The 17,631-nt window shown below is 41.4% G+C and overlaps 1 protein-coding gene across 1 annotated transcript in view; it reads left to right on the top strand.

Moving 5' to 3' along the window:
* The window catches only part of LOC109918397 (HEAT repeat-containing protein 5A), a 34,833-nt gene extending 19,717 nt beyond the window's left edge, over nucleotides 1–15,116 (top strand). The window contains exons 12-14 of the mRNA XM_048592267.1: nucleotides 9,051–9,214; nucleotides 13,375–13,550; nucleotides 14,234–15,116. Coding sequence (XP_048448224.1) covers nucleotides 9,051–9,214; nucleotides 13,375–13,550; nucleotides 14,234–14,360 — 467 coding nt within the window. The 3' untranslated portion in view covers nucleotides 14,361–15,116. The remainder of the gene's footprint in view (nucleotides 1–9,050; nucleotides 9,215–13,374; nucleotides 13,551–14,233) is intronic.
* The last annotated feature ends 2,515 nt before the right edge of the window (nucleotides 15,117–17,631 follow it).

Below are 17,631 nucleotides of genomic sequence, written 5' to 3'. Positions count from 1 at the left end.
TACAAGTTAAAATTTGTAAAGTTCACTTAGCATTGTAAAATAAATAGCCATGAGGAAGACTATAACAATACCAAAGGAGAGTAAACATGATAAATCAGGAAATGGAAGTTTGTAAACTCGGAAGTCATTCCCCTTATCCCCCAAACTTCTCGCCAGTCTGGAATGCACTGCCAGGGGAGGTGGTAGAAGCAAATATGATGGCAACATTTAAGGGTCATTTAGACAGCCACATGAACAGGCAGGGAATGGAGGGATACGGACCATGTGCAGGCATATGGGATTTGTTTAGAATGGCATATTGATCGACATGGACATTGTGGGCTGAAGAACGTGTTCCTCTGCAGTACTGTTCTATGTTGTATGTTAAATAGGAACAGGAGTAGTTCCAAAACTCTCAACCCTCCGAGAAGAAATTCCTCCTCATTTCAGGCTTAATTTGGCACCTCTTTATTCTGAGACTGTGCCCTCTGGTCCTAGACTGTCCCGTGAATGGGAAAAGTCCTCTAAACATTTACCGTCTTAAGCCGCTTAAAGATCCTAAATGTTTCAATGAAATCACCCCTCAATCTTCTAAACTGTAGTGAATGGAGCCCTAACCTATTCAGCCTCTGTTCATAAGACAATCCCTCCATACAGGGGATCATCCTAGCGAGCCTGCTCTGAACTGCCTCCAATGAAATTGTATCTTTCCTTAGATAAGGAGACCAAAATGCTCATTGTACTCCTGATGTGATTTCACCAGTAACTTGTACAGTTGCAGTAAGACTTCTCTATTCTTAATCTCTAACCCCCTTGAAATGAGGGCCAAATTGCATTAGTGTTCCTGATTACCCACTGCACCTGTGTGCTAGCTTTCTGTGTTTTGTGCACAGTACCCCGTAAGTCCCTTTGTGTGATGGCTTTCTGCAGTTTTTTTTTTGATTTAAGTAATATTTTGTTCTTTTGTACTCCTTTCCAAAATGAATAACTTTCTATTTTCTCACAATACTTCATTTGCCAATTTTTGCCCACTTAACCAATCAATAGCTCTATATGTAAGATAACAAGATGTAGAGCTGGATGAATACAGCAGGCCAAGCAGCATCAGAAAAGCAGGAAAGCTGACGTTTTGGGCCTAGACCCTCCTTCAGAAATAGGGGAGGGGAAGGGGTTTCTGAAATAAATAGGGAGAGAGGGGGAGGCGGATGGAAGATGGATAAAGGAGAAGATAGGTGGAAAGGACACAGACAGGTCAAAGAGGTGGGCATGGAGCCAGTAAAGGTGAGTGTAGGTGGGGAGTTAGGGAGGGGATAGGTCAGTCCAGGGAGGACGGACAGGTCAAGGGGGTGGGATGAGGCTAGTAGGTAGGAGATGGGGGTGGGGTTTGAAGTGGGAGGAGGGGATAGGTTAGGGAGGCAGGGATAGGTTAGGGAGGCAGGGACAAGTTGGGCTGGTTTTGAGATGCGGTAGGGGGAGGGGAGATTTTGAAGCTTTTGAAGTCCACATTGATACCATTGGGCTGCAGGGTTCCCAAGCGGAATATAAGGTGCTGTTCCTGCAGCCTTCGGGTGGCATCATTGTGGCACTGCAGGAGGCCCAGGATGGACATGTCGTCTGAGGAATGGGAGGGGGAGTTGAAATGGTTCGCGACTGGGAGGTGCTTGTTGGGGCCACACTCATCCAGCCAAGTGGGGAATATTCTGTCACACTCATGACTTGCGCCTTGTCGATGCTGGACAGGCTTTTGGCTGTCAGGAGGTGAGTTACTTGCGGCAGTATTCCTAGCTTCTGACCTTTTCTTGTAGCCACTACATTTATGTGGTGAGTCCAATTAAGTTTCTGATCAATGATAACTCTCAGGATGTTGATAGTAGGGAATTCAGTGATGGTAACACTACTGAATGTCAAGGGGCGGTGGTTAGGTTGTCTCTTATTGATGATGGTCATAGCCTGGCATTTGTGTGCCGCGAATGTATTTGCCACTTGTCAGCCCATGCCTGTATATTGTCTATATCTTGTTACACTTGGACATGGACATGAACTACTTCAGTTTCTGAGGAGTCACGAATGGTGCTGAACATTGTGCAATCCTCGGCGAACATCCCTACATCTACCCTTATGATGAAGGGAATGTCATTGATAAAGCAGCTGAAGATGGTTGGGCCTGGGATACTACAGAGAGATGTCCTGGAGCTGAGATGACTGATCTCCAACAAGTACAGCCATCTTCCTATGTGTCAGCTATGACTTCAACCACCGGAGAGTTTGCCCCCTGATACCGATTGATTCCAGTTTTGCTAAGGCTCCTTGACGCCACACTCGGTTGAATGCAGCTTTGATGTCAAGGGCTATCACTCTCACCTCACCCCTGGAATTCAGCTGTTTTGTCCATGTTTGAACCAAGGCTGTGATGAGATTAGGACTTGAGTGGCCCTGGTGAATCCAAGCTGGGCGTCGCTGAGCAGGTCTACTTGATAGCACTGTTGATGACGCCTCTCAGCACTTTACTGATGATTGACAGTAGACTGATGGGGTGGTAATTGGGTTGGAGTTGTCCTGCTTTTTATGTATATGACATGCTTGAGCAATTTTTCACATTGTCAGGTAGATGCCAGTGTTGTGTCTGTACTGGAACAGCTTGGCTAGGGGAGCAGCAAGTTCTGGAACACAAGTCTTCAGTACTTTTGCCAGAACACTGTCAGGACCTGTAGCCTTTGCATTATCCAATGCCTCCAACTGGTTCTTGATATTATGTGGAATGAATTGAATTGGTTGAAGACTGGTATTTGTAATACTGGGGACCATTGGAGGAGGCTGAGATCGATCATCCACTCAGCACTTGTGGCTGAAGATTGCTGCGAATGCTTCAGCCTTATCTTTTGCACTAATGTGCTGGGCCCTTCCATCATTGAGGATAGGGATATTTGTGGAGCCTCCTACTCCAGTGAATTATTTAATTGTCCACCACCATTCATGACTGAATGTGGCAGGACTGCAGAGCTTGGGTCGTTGGTTGTGGGATAGCTTCGCTTGTCTATCACTTGCTGCTGTGCTGTTTGGCATGCAAATAGTCCTGTTTGGTGGCTTCACCAGGTTGACACCTCATCTTCATGTAAGCTTGGTACCGCTACTGGCATGCCCTCCTGCACTCTCCATTGAACCAATGTTGATCCACTGGCTTGATGGTAAAGGTTGAGTGGGGGATATGCCATGAGGTTACAGATTGTGCTGGAGGACAGTTCTGCTGTTGATAGCCCACAGTGCCTCGTGGATACCTAACCTTGAGTTGCTAGATCCATTCGAAGTCTGTCCTATTCAGCACGGTGATAGGACCACATAACACGATGGAGCTTATTCTCAATGTGAAGGCAAGACTTCATCTCCACAAGGACTGTGCAGTGGTGGCTCTTACTGATACTGTCATGGACAGATGCATCTACAGGTGGCAGATTGTAAGGATGAGGTCAAGTATATTTTTCCATCTTGTTGGTTCCCTCACTAGCTGCTGCAGACCAAGTCTAGCAGCTATGTCCTTCAGGACCTGACCAGCTCAATCAGTAGTACTGCTGCCGAGCCACTCTTGGTGGACATTGAAATCTCCCACCCAGAGTACGTTTTGTGCTCTTGCCATCCCCATTGCTTCCTCCACCTGATGTTAAACATACAGGAGTACCAATTAGTCGGCCAAGGGAGGACGGTCTGTGGTAATCGGCAGAAAGTTTCCTTGCCCATGTTTAACTTAAGTCATGAGACTTACGGGATCCAGACTTAATGTTGATGACTTCCAGAGCAACTCCCTCCCGACTGTATACCACTGTGCTTCCATCTCTGCTGGGTCTATCCTGCCGTTGAGACAGGACGTACCCGGGGATGATGATGGTGTCTCGGACATTGTGTGTAAGGTATGATTCTGTGAGTATAACTGTGTCAGGCTGTTGTTTAACTAGTCTCTGAGACAGCTCTCCCAATTTTGGCACGAGCCCACAGATGTTAGTGGGGAGGACTTTGCAGGGCCAAGAGGGCAGTTTCTGCAGTTGTCTTTTGCAGTGCGTTGGTTGATGCCAGTTATCCATAGAATCCACAGTGTGGAAATGGGTCATTTGGCCCAACAAGTCTACACCGACTCTCTGAAGAGCATCCCACCCAGACTCTCTTCCCCCACCCTATCCCTGTGACCCTGCATTTCCCATGGCTAATCCACCTTACCTGCACATCTTCGGACTGTGGGAGGAAACCGGAGCACCTGGAGGAAACGCATGCAAACTCCACGCACAGTCACCTGAGGCTGGAATTGAACCTGGGCCACTGGCACTGTGGGCCACAGTGCTAACCACTGAGCCACCATGCCGCCCGGTTTAATTTCTTTGAGACTTTGTAGCGACTGGTGCAGATAAATGGCTTTCTGGGCCATTTCGGAGGGCAGTTGAGAGTCAACCACATTGCTGTGGGTTTGGAGTCGCACGTAGGCCAGACCAGGTGAGGATGCAGATTTTATTCCCTGAAGGACATTAGTGAAGCAGATGGGTTTTTCCAACAATCGACAATGATTTCATGGTCATCAGTAGATTCCTAATGCCAGATTTTATGGGTTTTTTTAAAATTCAATTTCACCATCTGCCGTGGCAGGATTTTGTGAGACCAAGAAGCTTTCAACTTAACCAGTCAGCTGCAAAATGCAGTTTATTGAAATAATTTTGTGGCCCAGTGATGAATGATGCAGTTTCTGAGGCATCATTTGAATATTGCACTGGCTGTAACTGGTAGAATACTGCAAGAGTTAGATTTTCAGCCCTAGCTGTTCACACTTCATATCACTGGATGTGGGGACCAATTATACTATTTCCAGGTTTGCGAACAATACAAAACTCTGTGGGAATGTGTGTTTATGAGGATAATGCAAAGAAGTGGCTCAGTGGCTAGAACTGCTGCCTCACAGCGCCAGGGATGCCAGCCTCGTGTGTCTGTGTGGATTTTGCACATTCTCCCTGTGTCTGCATGGGTTTCCTCCAGGTGCTCCGGATTCCTCCCACAGCCCAGGTTAGATGGATTCGCTGTGCTAAATTGTCCAGTGTCTAGGTTGGGAAATGCAGGGATAGGATAGGATAGGGAATGGGTCTAGTTGGGATGCTCTTTGGAGGGTCGATGTGGACTTGATGGGCCGAATGGCCTGCTTCCACACTGTAGGGCTTCTATGATGCTATGAAGCTTTAAAGCGATTTGGTCAGGCTGAGTGAATGGGTAAGAACATGGCAGGTGAGATATAATGTGGATAAGTGTGAAGTTGTCGATTTTGGTTGGAGGAATGAAGGTGCAGAGCGTTTCTCAAATGGTTGAGAGATTGTGAAATGTTGCTATCCAAATGGATCTAGGTTTTATTATTATTTCCTTGGTAGTGGGGTTGGATTGCAGGTGGCAGAGAATGATGCGTTGAATCCGGAGGTTGATGGGGTGATACATGAGGATAAGGGGAATTCTGTCTTTGTTGTTATTGGGGGGAGGGGGTGTGAGGGCTGAGGTGCGGGAAATGCAAGAGATGCAATTTCCCCCTCACAGTGGTCAAATGCAATTTCCCCCTGACAGTGGTCGAAAACGCCCTTGACCGCATCTCTCGCATTTCCTGCACCTCAGTCCTCACACCTCCTCCCTGCAATAACAACAAAGACAGAAGTCCTCGTGAATCACCCCATCAACCTCCGGATTCAACGCATCATTCTCCGCCACTTCCGCCACCTGCAATCCAACCCCACTACCAAGGATATATTTCCCTCTCCACCCTTATCTGCCTTCCGCAGGGACCGCTCTTTCCGCAACTCCCTCGTCCATTCCACACTCCCCACTAGCCCCGGCACCTTTCCCTGCAACTGCAGGAGGTGCTACACCTGCCACTACACCTCCCCCATCACCTCCATCCCAGGCCCCAAGAAAACCTTCCACGTTAAACGAATATTCGCCTATACATCTGCTATATTGTATTTGCTGTTCCTGATGTGGCCTCCTCTACATTGGGGAGACCAAGTGGAGGCTTGGAGACTGCTTTGCTTTGTGGAGCACCTACGCTCGGTTCGTGACAAACAACAACACCTCCCAGTCGCGAACCACTTCAGCTCCCCCTCCCACTCCATGGACGATATGTCCATCCTGGGCCTCCTCCAGTGCCATAACGATGGCACCTGAAAACTGAAGGAACGGCACCTCATATTCCACCTGGGAAACCTACAACCCAATGGTCTCAATGTGGACTTTACAAGCTTCAAAATCTCCCCATCCCCAACCTCATCCCAAGACCAGCCTCCCCCCTTTTGACCCCACCTCCTTGACCTGTCCATCTTTTCTCCCTCGTTTCCACTCCTCCCACCTCACTGACCAACCCTCACCCCCACTTCCTACCTACACTCACCTCACCTCTACTAGCCTCATCCCCGCCTCCTTGACCTGCCCATCCTCCCTCGCAACTACCTGCCCCTCCCTTCTCACTGACCAACACGGCATCCCAACTCCCTACCTACACGCATCTTTACTGGCTTCATCCCTGCCTCCCTGACCTGCCTGTCGTCTCTCCACCTATCTGCTCCACTAACCACCTTCTATCATCGCCTCCTCCTTTCTCTATTTATTTCAGAGCTCCCTTCCCCTTCCCCATTTCCTGAAGAAGCCAGCTTTTCTGCTCCTCTGCTGCTTGGCCTGTTGTGTTCATCCAGCTCCACACCTTGTTATCTCAGTATTGTGTGGAGTTTTGTTTTCCTTACCTGAGGAAGGATGTACTTTTCTGAGAGGAAGTGCAGTGAAATCTCCTCAGATGACAGGACTGTCTACAATGAACGATTGATGAAACTGCCTGTTTTGTCTGGAATTTAGAAGAATGAGAGGTATTGTTATTGTAGTTGAATTTTAGAAAATTTATCGTGGGGAGAAAAGAGATATGTAGAAAGGATATTTCCCTTAGCTGGGAATGGGGTCTAGAACTAGTAAGTACAGTCTCGGAATAAGGGGCAACTCTTTTGGGAGTAAGATAAGGAGACATTTCTTCACTTGGAACATGTTAGCTATTTGAAATGCTGTAACCCTGGAGGTTGTGGAAGCTTGGTCACCAAGTAGGTACAAGACTGAGATCAGTAGATTTGTAGATTCTAATAGCATCAAGATATTTGATAGTGCAGAAAAATTACTCTAACCTAGATAATCAGCCATGATCCGGTTGAAGGGCAGAGCAGTCTAGAGCGGGGCCAACTTCTGTTTCTGTTCTAAGCAGGTAATGCATCTGGCCAACTGAAATTTAGTCTTGACCCTAAGTTAGATTTGCATACATGTTGCATATCCACTATTTTGTTAATAGTTCATTATTTCGACGTTTTGATTAAGAAGTCTGCAATTAACTGCCTTGCAGTACAATCAGTTTTTCCAGTTGTTATAATAGCTCTGTATCTATGAGCTAACATTTGGATTTTGAGTTATCCTTGATTTTTTGCAGTCCAGTGCATTTTGTCAAAAAATTGTAGATAAAAAATTGCTTTTTATCAGCTCTGAACTAAACTGCGTTGGTGTGCAACCAATTGATAGTGAATTAGATTTAACCAGAACCAATCATAAAATATCTTTGTCGTATTTTTGCATTCTTGTTCTAGATTCATTCTATTGCTACTCTTTGGTCCATTTATATTTACCTACAACATGTACTAGTAACTTAGTAAATTGGCACAATGAGAACTTCTTTATAGTCATTGCCATTTTCACAGACACAACTCACGCAGGTTTTTCTAATAAAACATGGTTGGTAGATTTGGACAGGCAGGAACAAATGACAATGCATGATTCTCATATCTTTAACATCTCAATTGGTTGTGTTTCCTCCTGATCAAACGTCAGTTAATAATTTTGTGTGATTGTTATTCAAGTCAGCACAAAATATCCCAGCCCTGTTTAATGTTTTATTCATTCACTTTTACCAAAAATGTTCTACCAAATTGCGTCATAGCAAAACAAATTCATTCACAGCCACCATTGCGTTTCTTCTTGCTACCTACTTGATATATTCTTAATTGTAATACTAATGTAACATACATGAAAAATTACAAAGTCAACATCACTGCTGATTTTTTTTTTTTAAAAAAACACACCCCTTTTACAGAATATTTTGAGTCTCTGAACACTCTGGAATCTGGGTACATCTTCTTGCCTCCCACCTTCTGATTGTTAACAGTTCTTATTCAGCCTTGTACCTCCCATGTTTGGAGACTAAGTCTAAATATAAACAAAAGTAAGCAATGAACAGCAAGGTAACAGAATAGAAAATAGTTGTAAAATATCTGACATAGTGAAATTGAAGTTATGAGAATTTAAAATAATCTGATCCCTTCGATCTGAAATTCTGGTCAAGGTAAATATAACTTGGTTCGCTTAATTATCGTTCTTTGCTCAGTGGTAGCACTCTCATCTCTTGAGTCAGAAGGTAGAGGTCAAGTCTCGATTTAGAGATTTGACCACATAATCTAGTCTGACTGATGTGATCTGAGTGCAGTGTTAAACGAAACTGACACTCTCAGCTTCCACGGCATTATACGAAGAGGAGCTTTAGTCCATGCTGTGTCCTCAGTCAACTCACAACTAGATGATCTCATTATTATCTTTCTGCGGTTAGTAGCATGCTGTGCACACATGGGATGTATTTCTGATATTGCAACAGTGAGTTAGAATTGAGAAGTACTTCACTGAGTTTAAAGCATTTCGAACATATTGAAATCATGAAAAATGAAGATCCATCCAAGTTGTTTCATAAATTGTATGATGCTGCAATTAGTTATCTAATAATTCAAACATTTCAAGAAAATTTCCCATTGTTATCTACATAGTTTGTAAATATGGGGTAATTTAAAATTATATTTGTGCAAAAAGCGCGATTTCAGCAATTGTCTGTTTCAATATGAATAGAAGCCTGATTCAAGCAAAAGCAAAAGAGACCTCCATGTGATGTGTCATTTGATGATTTTATAGATATGGTGTAATAATCATGATATAATTTGTATAACAAAAACGTTTGTTGAATAACTTTTTGAAAAATTTGTTTTTCATCAAAGGGATGTTTAATTCTGTTCTGAAAGAGTTGATTGCGGAATTGACTCTGGCTGATAATCAAATGTTTGCTGCTACCTTCTTGCTTCCATCCCTTTGTCATCAGGATGATGCTCTGCTACTTGGAGCCTGGTTGCAAGAAACTGATCATCGATTTATCGAGGAGCAGGTATATTATGTGAAAGTAACATTTGATGGACAATACTTTGAAAATTATCTCACTGCCATGTTTGAGAATCTTGTAATAATTTTACCACGGGAGAGTTGCTTTAAAAGTTGAAGTTTACCTGGACCATATTCCTGTTGGTTTAATTTTATAAATGCAAAGGGGTCAAAGGTGATGGGTAGTTAAGAAAGTCTCTATGACTCTATGACCTCACAGCCAAACTATTATAAATAATAAGATACCCTATTTAGGCTTGAACAGCATTTGAAACAAAGACCTTTTGGACTAATTAGTATATGCCAGTGTTGACGTACGATTTCTCCTAACCTACCTTATCATCATATACTATTTTTCCCCATTGTGTAGCTTTCAGTTAAGTGGAAAGATGCTATTTGCATCAATTACTCATTTCGTGATAGAATATTCTACTTTTCAAGCACTTTCTTGGTAAAGATGTTACTTTTGTATCCCCTATTAGAATATGAGCAACTGTCAGGTTTTTGCCCATTCACTCAACCTATTCATATCCATCTGTAACTACTTTTTGTTCTTTAGGAGATACTTTCCTGTCTATATTATCTGCAAATGTTGCTACATACCTTCATTCCCTTTATCTAAGTCATTGATGTAAGCTGTAAAGTTGAGACTCCAGCACAGATCCTATCAATCAAATAAAGATGCATTTATGCAAACTTTTGGCAGCCCGCAGTTCAGTTTTCTGATTACCACTTCTTTCTTGATTGTAATTTCAGTAAGATCCTCCCTCCATTCCATCTTCTGACCTACAGTTGTTTTTGGAATGTGTTTTGGATTCTCAAGAGTGAAGACAGAAGCAAAATATTTGTTCATTTCAACTGCCATTTCCATATTATCAACTATTAACTCCCCATTCTCAGTCTGTAGAGGACCAACACTCATTTCCATAACTACTTGGAAAGCATCATACTTATGGAAAGAATATATAACTGCACAAAGTTGAAGTAGGTTAGATGATTGGTAAGAATATAAACAACAGCAGAGAATGTCTCAGATGATGGGTATTTCCTTTAGAAGTTTTCTTTTTAGTGGGGATGTACTAATTTTGAGTATTCTGAAATGTCCCCTTAAACGTCTGTACTGTGTCGTTTTTGATTGAACTCCTAGTCTAGAATTCCAGTTCACTTTAGCTAGATTACCTTTTATGCTCAAATGGTTCCCTTATTTTGATTTAAAAGACACCTAATTTTCCCTGTTTTGAATTGGATGTAAAATTCAATTATATTGTGGTCGCTACTACTGAGAGGTTCCTTTAAGTTGAGGTGATTAATTAATCCTGTCATATTACATAATACCAAGCTCAATATAATCTGCTCTCTGGTTAGTTCCAAAACATTCTGCTGTAAGAAACTATTTCAAATCATTCTATGAACTCCTCATCCAGGCTACTCCTGCCAATCCAACTTTTCCAGTTTATGTGAATTAAGGTCACTCATGGTTATTAATGCCCCTTTATCACCAGCACCAAATATTTCTTCTTGGATAATCATCCTACATTGTAGTTGCTATTAAGGATTCTGTAAACCGCTCCAACTAGTGAGTTCTTTGCTCTACTATTGCTTATCTCAGCACAAACTAATTACATGTTCTGATCTTCTGACCAAAGTCACCTCGAAATATTGCACAGATGCCATCCTTGATTGATCAGTAATTCCTCTCCACCTTTACATAGCTTCCTATTTTTCTTGAATGTTATATATTCCTCAGTTTTCAGGACTCAATCCTTGTCATTCTGAACATATGTTTCTGTAATGGCTGTCAGATTTTCTCCCAAGTGTGCTATCAATTCTTTCATTATAATATTAAAGCTCTGTTTTCAGATGTAGAGTCTTTAGATCAGTCCTTTTGTTAATTGTAACATCTAGTTTTGATTGTTGGTTTACTGCCATGATGCTTTTTCCATCTCTTCCTGCAATTTCTGAATCTCATTTCCCATGTTACTATTTTCCTCTTAGGTATACTATACCTTGCAACAATTGCTCCATTGACCACCTCCTCCTGTTTAGGTTAAAACCTTCTCTTCTGTCGTAGTCTTGAAGTTTGCAAGAATAATGGCCCCAGCACAGTTTAAGTGTGGATCTTCTCAATGTTACAGCTCCAAACCGCGCCCCCAGTACTGGTACCATTTCTCCATGAGTCAGAATATACTTCTCCCAAACCAGTCTTTGTACTATCTCTTCATCTCTCTCATTTTATACCAATATTCACACAGCTGAAGTAATAATCAGAGAATATAATTTTGAGGTTGTGCTTTTCAATTTATTGCCTAGCTCCTCATATGCTGCATGCAGAACCTCTTTCCAAATCTACTATTACTGCATTCTTTGTTGCTCCCCCACTCTAATGGCTTGCTGTACTATCTTGTCACGGTCAGTTTATACATCTGCCCTGCAGCCCTTGTACTAATCCAAACAGGCCGAGAGGACCATGCACCTTTTGGGCAATTGCAAAACTCCAGACCCTCCTGCACTCTAGATCCCTTTATTTGATTCACTGTCCCTGACCAGTGACCAAATTGGAAGACCCTAAGTGAAGAGATTGCCTTCTTGTACAAATCTTCCAGGTAACATTCATCCTCCCTATGCATTGTCGTGTCTTTAGTCAGTCTCCAACTCGTAAAGTCTGAGCTGCTCAAACTTCATACGTTTATTGTAACATGTTTGCGATGGATCATGTTGGTATGGAACAGCTTCCATATGGCTTTGACACATCACTTGAAATGCTGTCTGTTTTAAATATTTAGTTATATTTTTCACCTCCTAATGTTGCCTTTTATGTATGTTATTAACTTTGATACCAATTTGCGGATTATGTTTAAATTCAAGAATAGAAAAGACCTTAACAACCTAGCAGAGACTCACCAAACAGCTAGCTCTTTTCTCTTGTGTGGCATAACTACCAATTCCAATTAGCTCTCATGAATTTAGCTCTGTCTCTGACTGCCTGTCCTGTGGTCCTCACCTTTCCATTCCTCTGACTTCATCATTTTTAAGATAAAAGCTCAAGTCTCTTCAGTCTTTTGCAACAAGATGTCATCGAACCTGAGCCAGATTTGCTCCAGCCTAACATTCCAGAAATATTTATCTCATAACAATTATTATAATTACACTGCATCAGTGCTTATTGTGGTGAATGTCAGATAGCTGAGGAAACTATTGTTGAATCTGGGATTCAACAAAATTAACACTATCAAGATGATAGTGGATAATTTATGGATGATAGTATAAGGTAGCGGTGGAGGTTAGATAGACCTTACGTTTCGGGTAAAAGTTCGGCACAATGTCGTGGGCCGAATGGCCTGTACTGTTCTATGTTCTATGTTCTAAGATAACAGTATTAGAGAAATTAAAGGCACTGAAGAGTGACAAATCTCTTGGGTCAGAAGATTCTGGTCTTTGGTTTAAAGGAAGTTTGTACAAATGCCCTAAATATAATTTTACAAAGTCCTCCTGATTCAGGAACTATTCCTTTAGATTGCAAGGTTTTTGGGGTGTTGGTATCGTCATCTACTTTGGACCTAACTGTAAAGTCCGAAGAGACTTGAGGCAGAGGATGGGGGTTGGGAAGTGGTGGTTTGGTTGGGGAGGGCATTAATGTTGAGAGTGGGGCAGCATAAGGGAATGCAAGTACAAAAATGATTAATATGTTGTGAACAGGTATGGAAAACAATTAAAAAGACAAATGAAATGCTGGCTTTTAGATCTAGAGGACTAGAATACAGGGCAGAAGTCATGCTTCAACTATGTTAAGGCTTGGTTAGACGACATATGGAGTACTGAGAGCAGTGCTGGGCAGTACATCCTAGGAAAGCTGCATCAGCCTTCACAATCTCTACCTCTTTTCTTTTTGATTGATGCCTAAACTCCTGTCCAATTCAAATAAATAACATTTCTCCTGAAATTGGACCATGACATGCACCCCACCTTGATCCTGGTTGAGAATTAAATCCTAGTTAGTAAGACTGATACAGAAAGTCTTGGATGAAACTTGTTCTTTTTCTGCTTGGTATCAAATAAGAATCTGATTTTTTTTTTTAACAAGACATCCTTCAGTTAAATTTTCATATATTTAGTTGCACACAATGTTTGTTTTGTAGATGTTTAAGCTTGTCCGTTTTCCTTGAACAGTTAAAATTAGGTGGTATCTTGGGAGGTGGAAGCCTTGAACATGATCCCTTTGCCATCTATCAGAGATTAGCGGATGGGGAACTTGTACCTACACCTCTTCCTCCAGTACTATCAATGATCCGAGCAGCAGTTGAGCTTTTCGGAGTGATATTTCCTGGTTTGGATGTTAAGCATAGGTATTGTTTTTTAGAATTTATGACTTTGATCTTTTGTTAATATTTGTTAAGTTCAAGCATTATTCTTTGAACGTGTACAGTAAGAAGTAAAATCATTTCAATTGCAAAATTATCCCTTCCTTTGGTAATCTGGTGTACTTTCCTGAATGGTGTTGTGCAAATGATTATTCTGACATCTTCTTTTCAGCTTTGTAACTGATTCTATATAGAAGATGCTGCATGCTGCAGATTGATTGTAGCTTTTATGCAATGTATGGATTTTCATATTCTTTGCAAATAGAGAACAGAATTGCAATGAATAGAAAATCAGGTTTTGAAACAATCTATTCTTTATATTTATGCACTGATATTTGAAAAAAATTCAAAACCTGTTAACCTGTGCTGATTTTACATAGGTTTACAACAAAATCTTAATTTCATCTATTGTGAAGTTTTCAGTCTCTAATAATTTTCAACATTTTTTTCAAAAGTATTTCAGAAGGATTAGTTTTTAAATAGAAACATGTATCTGCTTGCACCAGTCAGGAATATTACTATTTTGCTCAAACACAATCTCAAATTTTTCAACAGTGTATGTTGGGATTACTGTTTGGATTTTGGTTTCAATATAACTGTTCAATATAATTATCAAACTCCATAGGCAACGGTTGGAATAAAACACACATCATATCATTTTTCCCTAGAGCACAGGTTTTGGATCAATTTACAGAATCCATAAAGCAAACTAAAGGATCAAAGCAGCAAACTGTACAGCTAAATGTTTTTGCTGCATTCTGCTATGGATTGAAGGTAAGCATGTTGTTTTTATAATACTCCCAAAGGATAAAAGGAACTTGAGACTTCTCACTAACTTGAAATGACAGAAGTTGGATTTGATTTGAGCTCATACTAATGGACTGATTATTTCATTTTGGAACTATGTAGAGCCTTGTACTAAATTTAGTTGACAGTCTTAATGTATCACAGACATGAACAACCAACATCAAAATGTTTGATGTTTGCTGAAAATTGACTGCAATTATGTTATTCAAAAATTATTATAAAGATGAATTTTGTGGCATTTTGAAGATTTTTCATTAACCTACAAAGTCAAAATTAAGAGTTAAACCTCTGGTACTGTATGCTTTAACTGCTGTCTCCACCGTATTGCTTTAATGAATTATGTACATAGACACCCAGATCTCTCTACCTGTATACCTTTAGAGTAGTATCCTTTACTTTTTATTGTTTCTCTCAATGTCTGTTCTACCACATTGTATCACCTCATCCTTCGGGTTCCGTGCACTACTTCATCAATGTCTGCACCACTCCCAAGGGGTTGGGGAGGCTGGGATCCCAGCTGGAGCAGATCAAAGTCTGGTGCTGAGGTGAAGGTAGTTTAGGAGTGGGAGGCTCACTCCACCTACCTCAGAGATGCGGGAGGAGCCAGATAGGACCCTATTATTCACAGTTCCATAAGCACCATTTCCTTCCGTCACTTCAAAGATGTAAGGTTGTGACGTTGTGCCTGCCTGTGCTTTGTGCTACGTGTAACGGTGACCTTCAGAATAAATGCGACCTGAAAAATGGGAGCCAGTTTCAGTTTCAATTTTTGTGCTGTGTGTGTGGTTATGGGTAATGTCAATTTGTTTACATACATCAAATGAGGCATTTTAAAAATAAAACCGAGTTGAATAGTGTGGTGCTTTAGAAAATAAAGCATAGAAGTGAAGAAAGAAATTGGGCTGTTTCCTACATGGTGACCTGTGATACAGGGAGGGTAGAGACAGAGAAATGTTGCTTTGGAAAGACAAAATCATTCAGAAGGTTAGGGCATGAAATAAGTATTTTCAAGCAAAAGAAACAGGTCGTTCAGAGCAAAAAAGTCTTGTAATATCAGCAGAGCAGCTCAACAGTCTCCAGAGCAGTCAAGGCAGAAGAAAAGAAGTCTTGGCTGGCATTGAAGTAAGCAAGACTTCAAAGCGTCCGGTTGCATGGCTGTTGAATGCATGAGTTTAAGGAACACTTTTAAGGAAATGTGAATTGTGTTCGCACTTTATATTTCATGAGGAGACATTAACTAAAGAAGATAGCATCAAGTGAATAGAGAAGTTTGCTGAAAAGAAACCAATTACTCACTGAACAAGGAATTTGGAACAAAGATAATGAGTCACCTTCCATTGAGAATTGAGAATCTGTAATATTGAGGGTAAAAGGGTAAAATCTTTATTTCTAACATTTGTAAGAATACCGTTCCAAAGTTCTTGTTAATATAAAGTTTTAAAATCCCTTTTCTATACAATAAACTTCTTTTCAATGCACATTAGCAGTCTTTTTGAAGATATTCAGTGACTGACTACCACAGTAAACAAATTTCAAAAATAAAACGTAACAGTCTATTCAGCCAAGTTTCACTCTGTAATCAGACTTGGCCAGTGTTAACGTCAATTGGCATCATAACATCCTCAACTACCTTCTCTGTTACCTCTTTAAAGAACTCCAGTTAAACAAAATTGACTCTAATGAAATCCATTCTATCCCAAATTCACACACATTTGTATGTGACTATTAATTCAATCCCAAATTCTTGTTTCCAGAAGTTTCTCGCTGCCAAAGATAAACTTACTGGTCTGTAATTGCTGGGCTTATCTTTGCACCCGTTTTCAACAAGGGCAAAATGCTTGCAATCCCTCAGTCCTCTCGTACCACCTATGTCCAGAAACAACTGAGTGGTAATGGCCAGTAGAATCATAGAATTCCTACGGTGTGGAAGCAGGCCATTCGGCCCGTTAAGTCCACACTAACCCTCCAAAAAGCATCTCAGCCAGATCCATCCCCCTACCCTATCCTTGTAACCCTATATTTCCCATGGCTAATCCATCTAGCCTACACATCCCTGGACCCTACGGGCAATTTAGTATGGCCAATCCACCTAACCTGCACATCTATGGACTGTGGGAGGAAATGCACGCAAGCATGAAGAGAATGTGCAAATTCCATGCACGCAGTCACCCGATGATGGAATCAAACCCAGGTCCCTGGTGCTGTGAGGCAACAGAGCTAACCCTCACTGAGCTTCTGTGCCATCTCACTTTTCACTTTCAATTCCTTCGATGTCCTTTTGTCAAAAGTCACACGACACCAGGTTATAGTCCACCAGGTTTATTTGAAATCACATTTGGAGTGCTGCTCCTTTGCCAGGTGAAGGTGACTTTACCTGTTGACTATAATCTAGTGCCTTGTGACTTCTCACTTTGTCCACCGAGTCCAACACTGGCACCTCCACATAATGAATATCTTTAGTGACATTTCGTCTGGTCCTGGGGTCTTTTCAACACTTTTTTAAGTTCCAAAAATTATCCAGTACTACCTCTTCATCACTTTTGAACTCTTCCGGTGACTGAGATTCCTCCTCCTGTCACCACAGCCTGGGTAATATCTGTCTGCAAAATGTTCATTGAACATCTCGGCCATTCCCCCCACCTTCATGTTTAAATCTTGGTTTTGATTCCTTATCAGGCCTACTTGTATTTTTATAATCATTTTGAGGAATCCCAACCTTCTTTTCATAATCCCTTTTGGCTTCTCCACTTTTTCACCTCCCTTCTGAACATTTTGTATTCAGGTTAGTTCTCTATTTTATTTTCCACCTGACACCTTTCATAAGCATACTTTTTCTTTGTCTTGATTTCTGTCTCATTTTCCACAAAGGTACCTCTGAATTTGTTTGCCTACCTTTTTTGTTTTGAGGGAATATACCTTTACTGTTTCTGAACCATCTCTTTTTTGAAGATAGCTTATTGTTCAGCTACAATTTTTCACACCTGTGTTCCAGTCTCTCTAGCCCAGCTCCGTTCTTGCCCCATTGAAATTGGCTTTCCCCAATGAGTTATTTTGACTCTGGATTGTCTTTTTCTGCCATCACCCTAAATTTTCTGATAGCCATCATCCTTTACTCTAAACATTGCTGCACTGACACTTGATCTCCTTGGACCACCTTGTTCCCAAGAACCAGATCTAGAAGGCACTCTGTTCTACTGGACACACATACTGCCATAGAATATTCTCTTGAACACAGTGTTTAGCACATGGAGCTGTTCAA

This window comes from Rhincodon typus, unplaced genomic scaffold (assembly GCF_021869965.1).
Source record: "Rhincodon typus isolate 14 unplaced genomic scaffold, sRhiTyp1.1 hic_rhity00000915, whole genome shotgun sequence".
In the NCBI taxonomy this organism is placed as follows: Eukaryota; Metazoa; Chordata; class Chondrichthyes; order Orectolobiformes; family Rhincodontidae; genus Rhincodon; species Rhincodon typus.
Note: the sequence above shows the minus strand (reverse complement) of the source record. Positions and strands in the feature narration are given on the sequence as shown.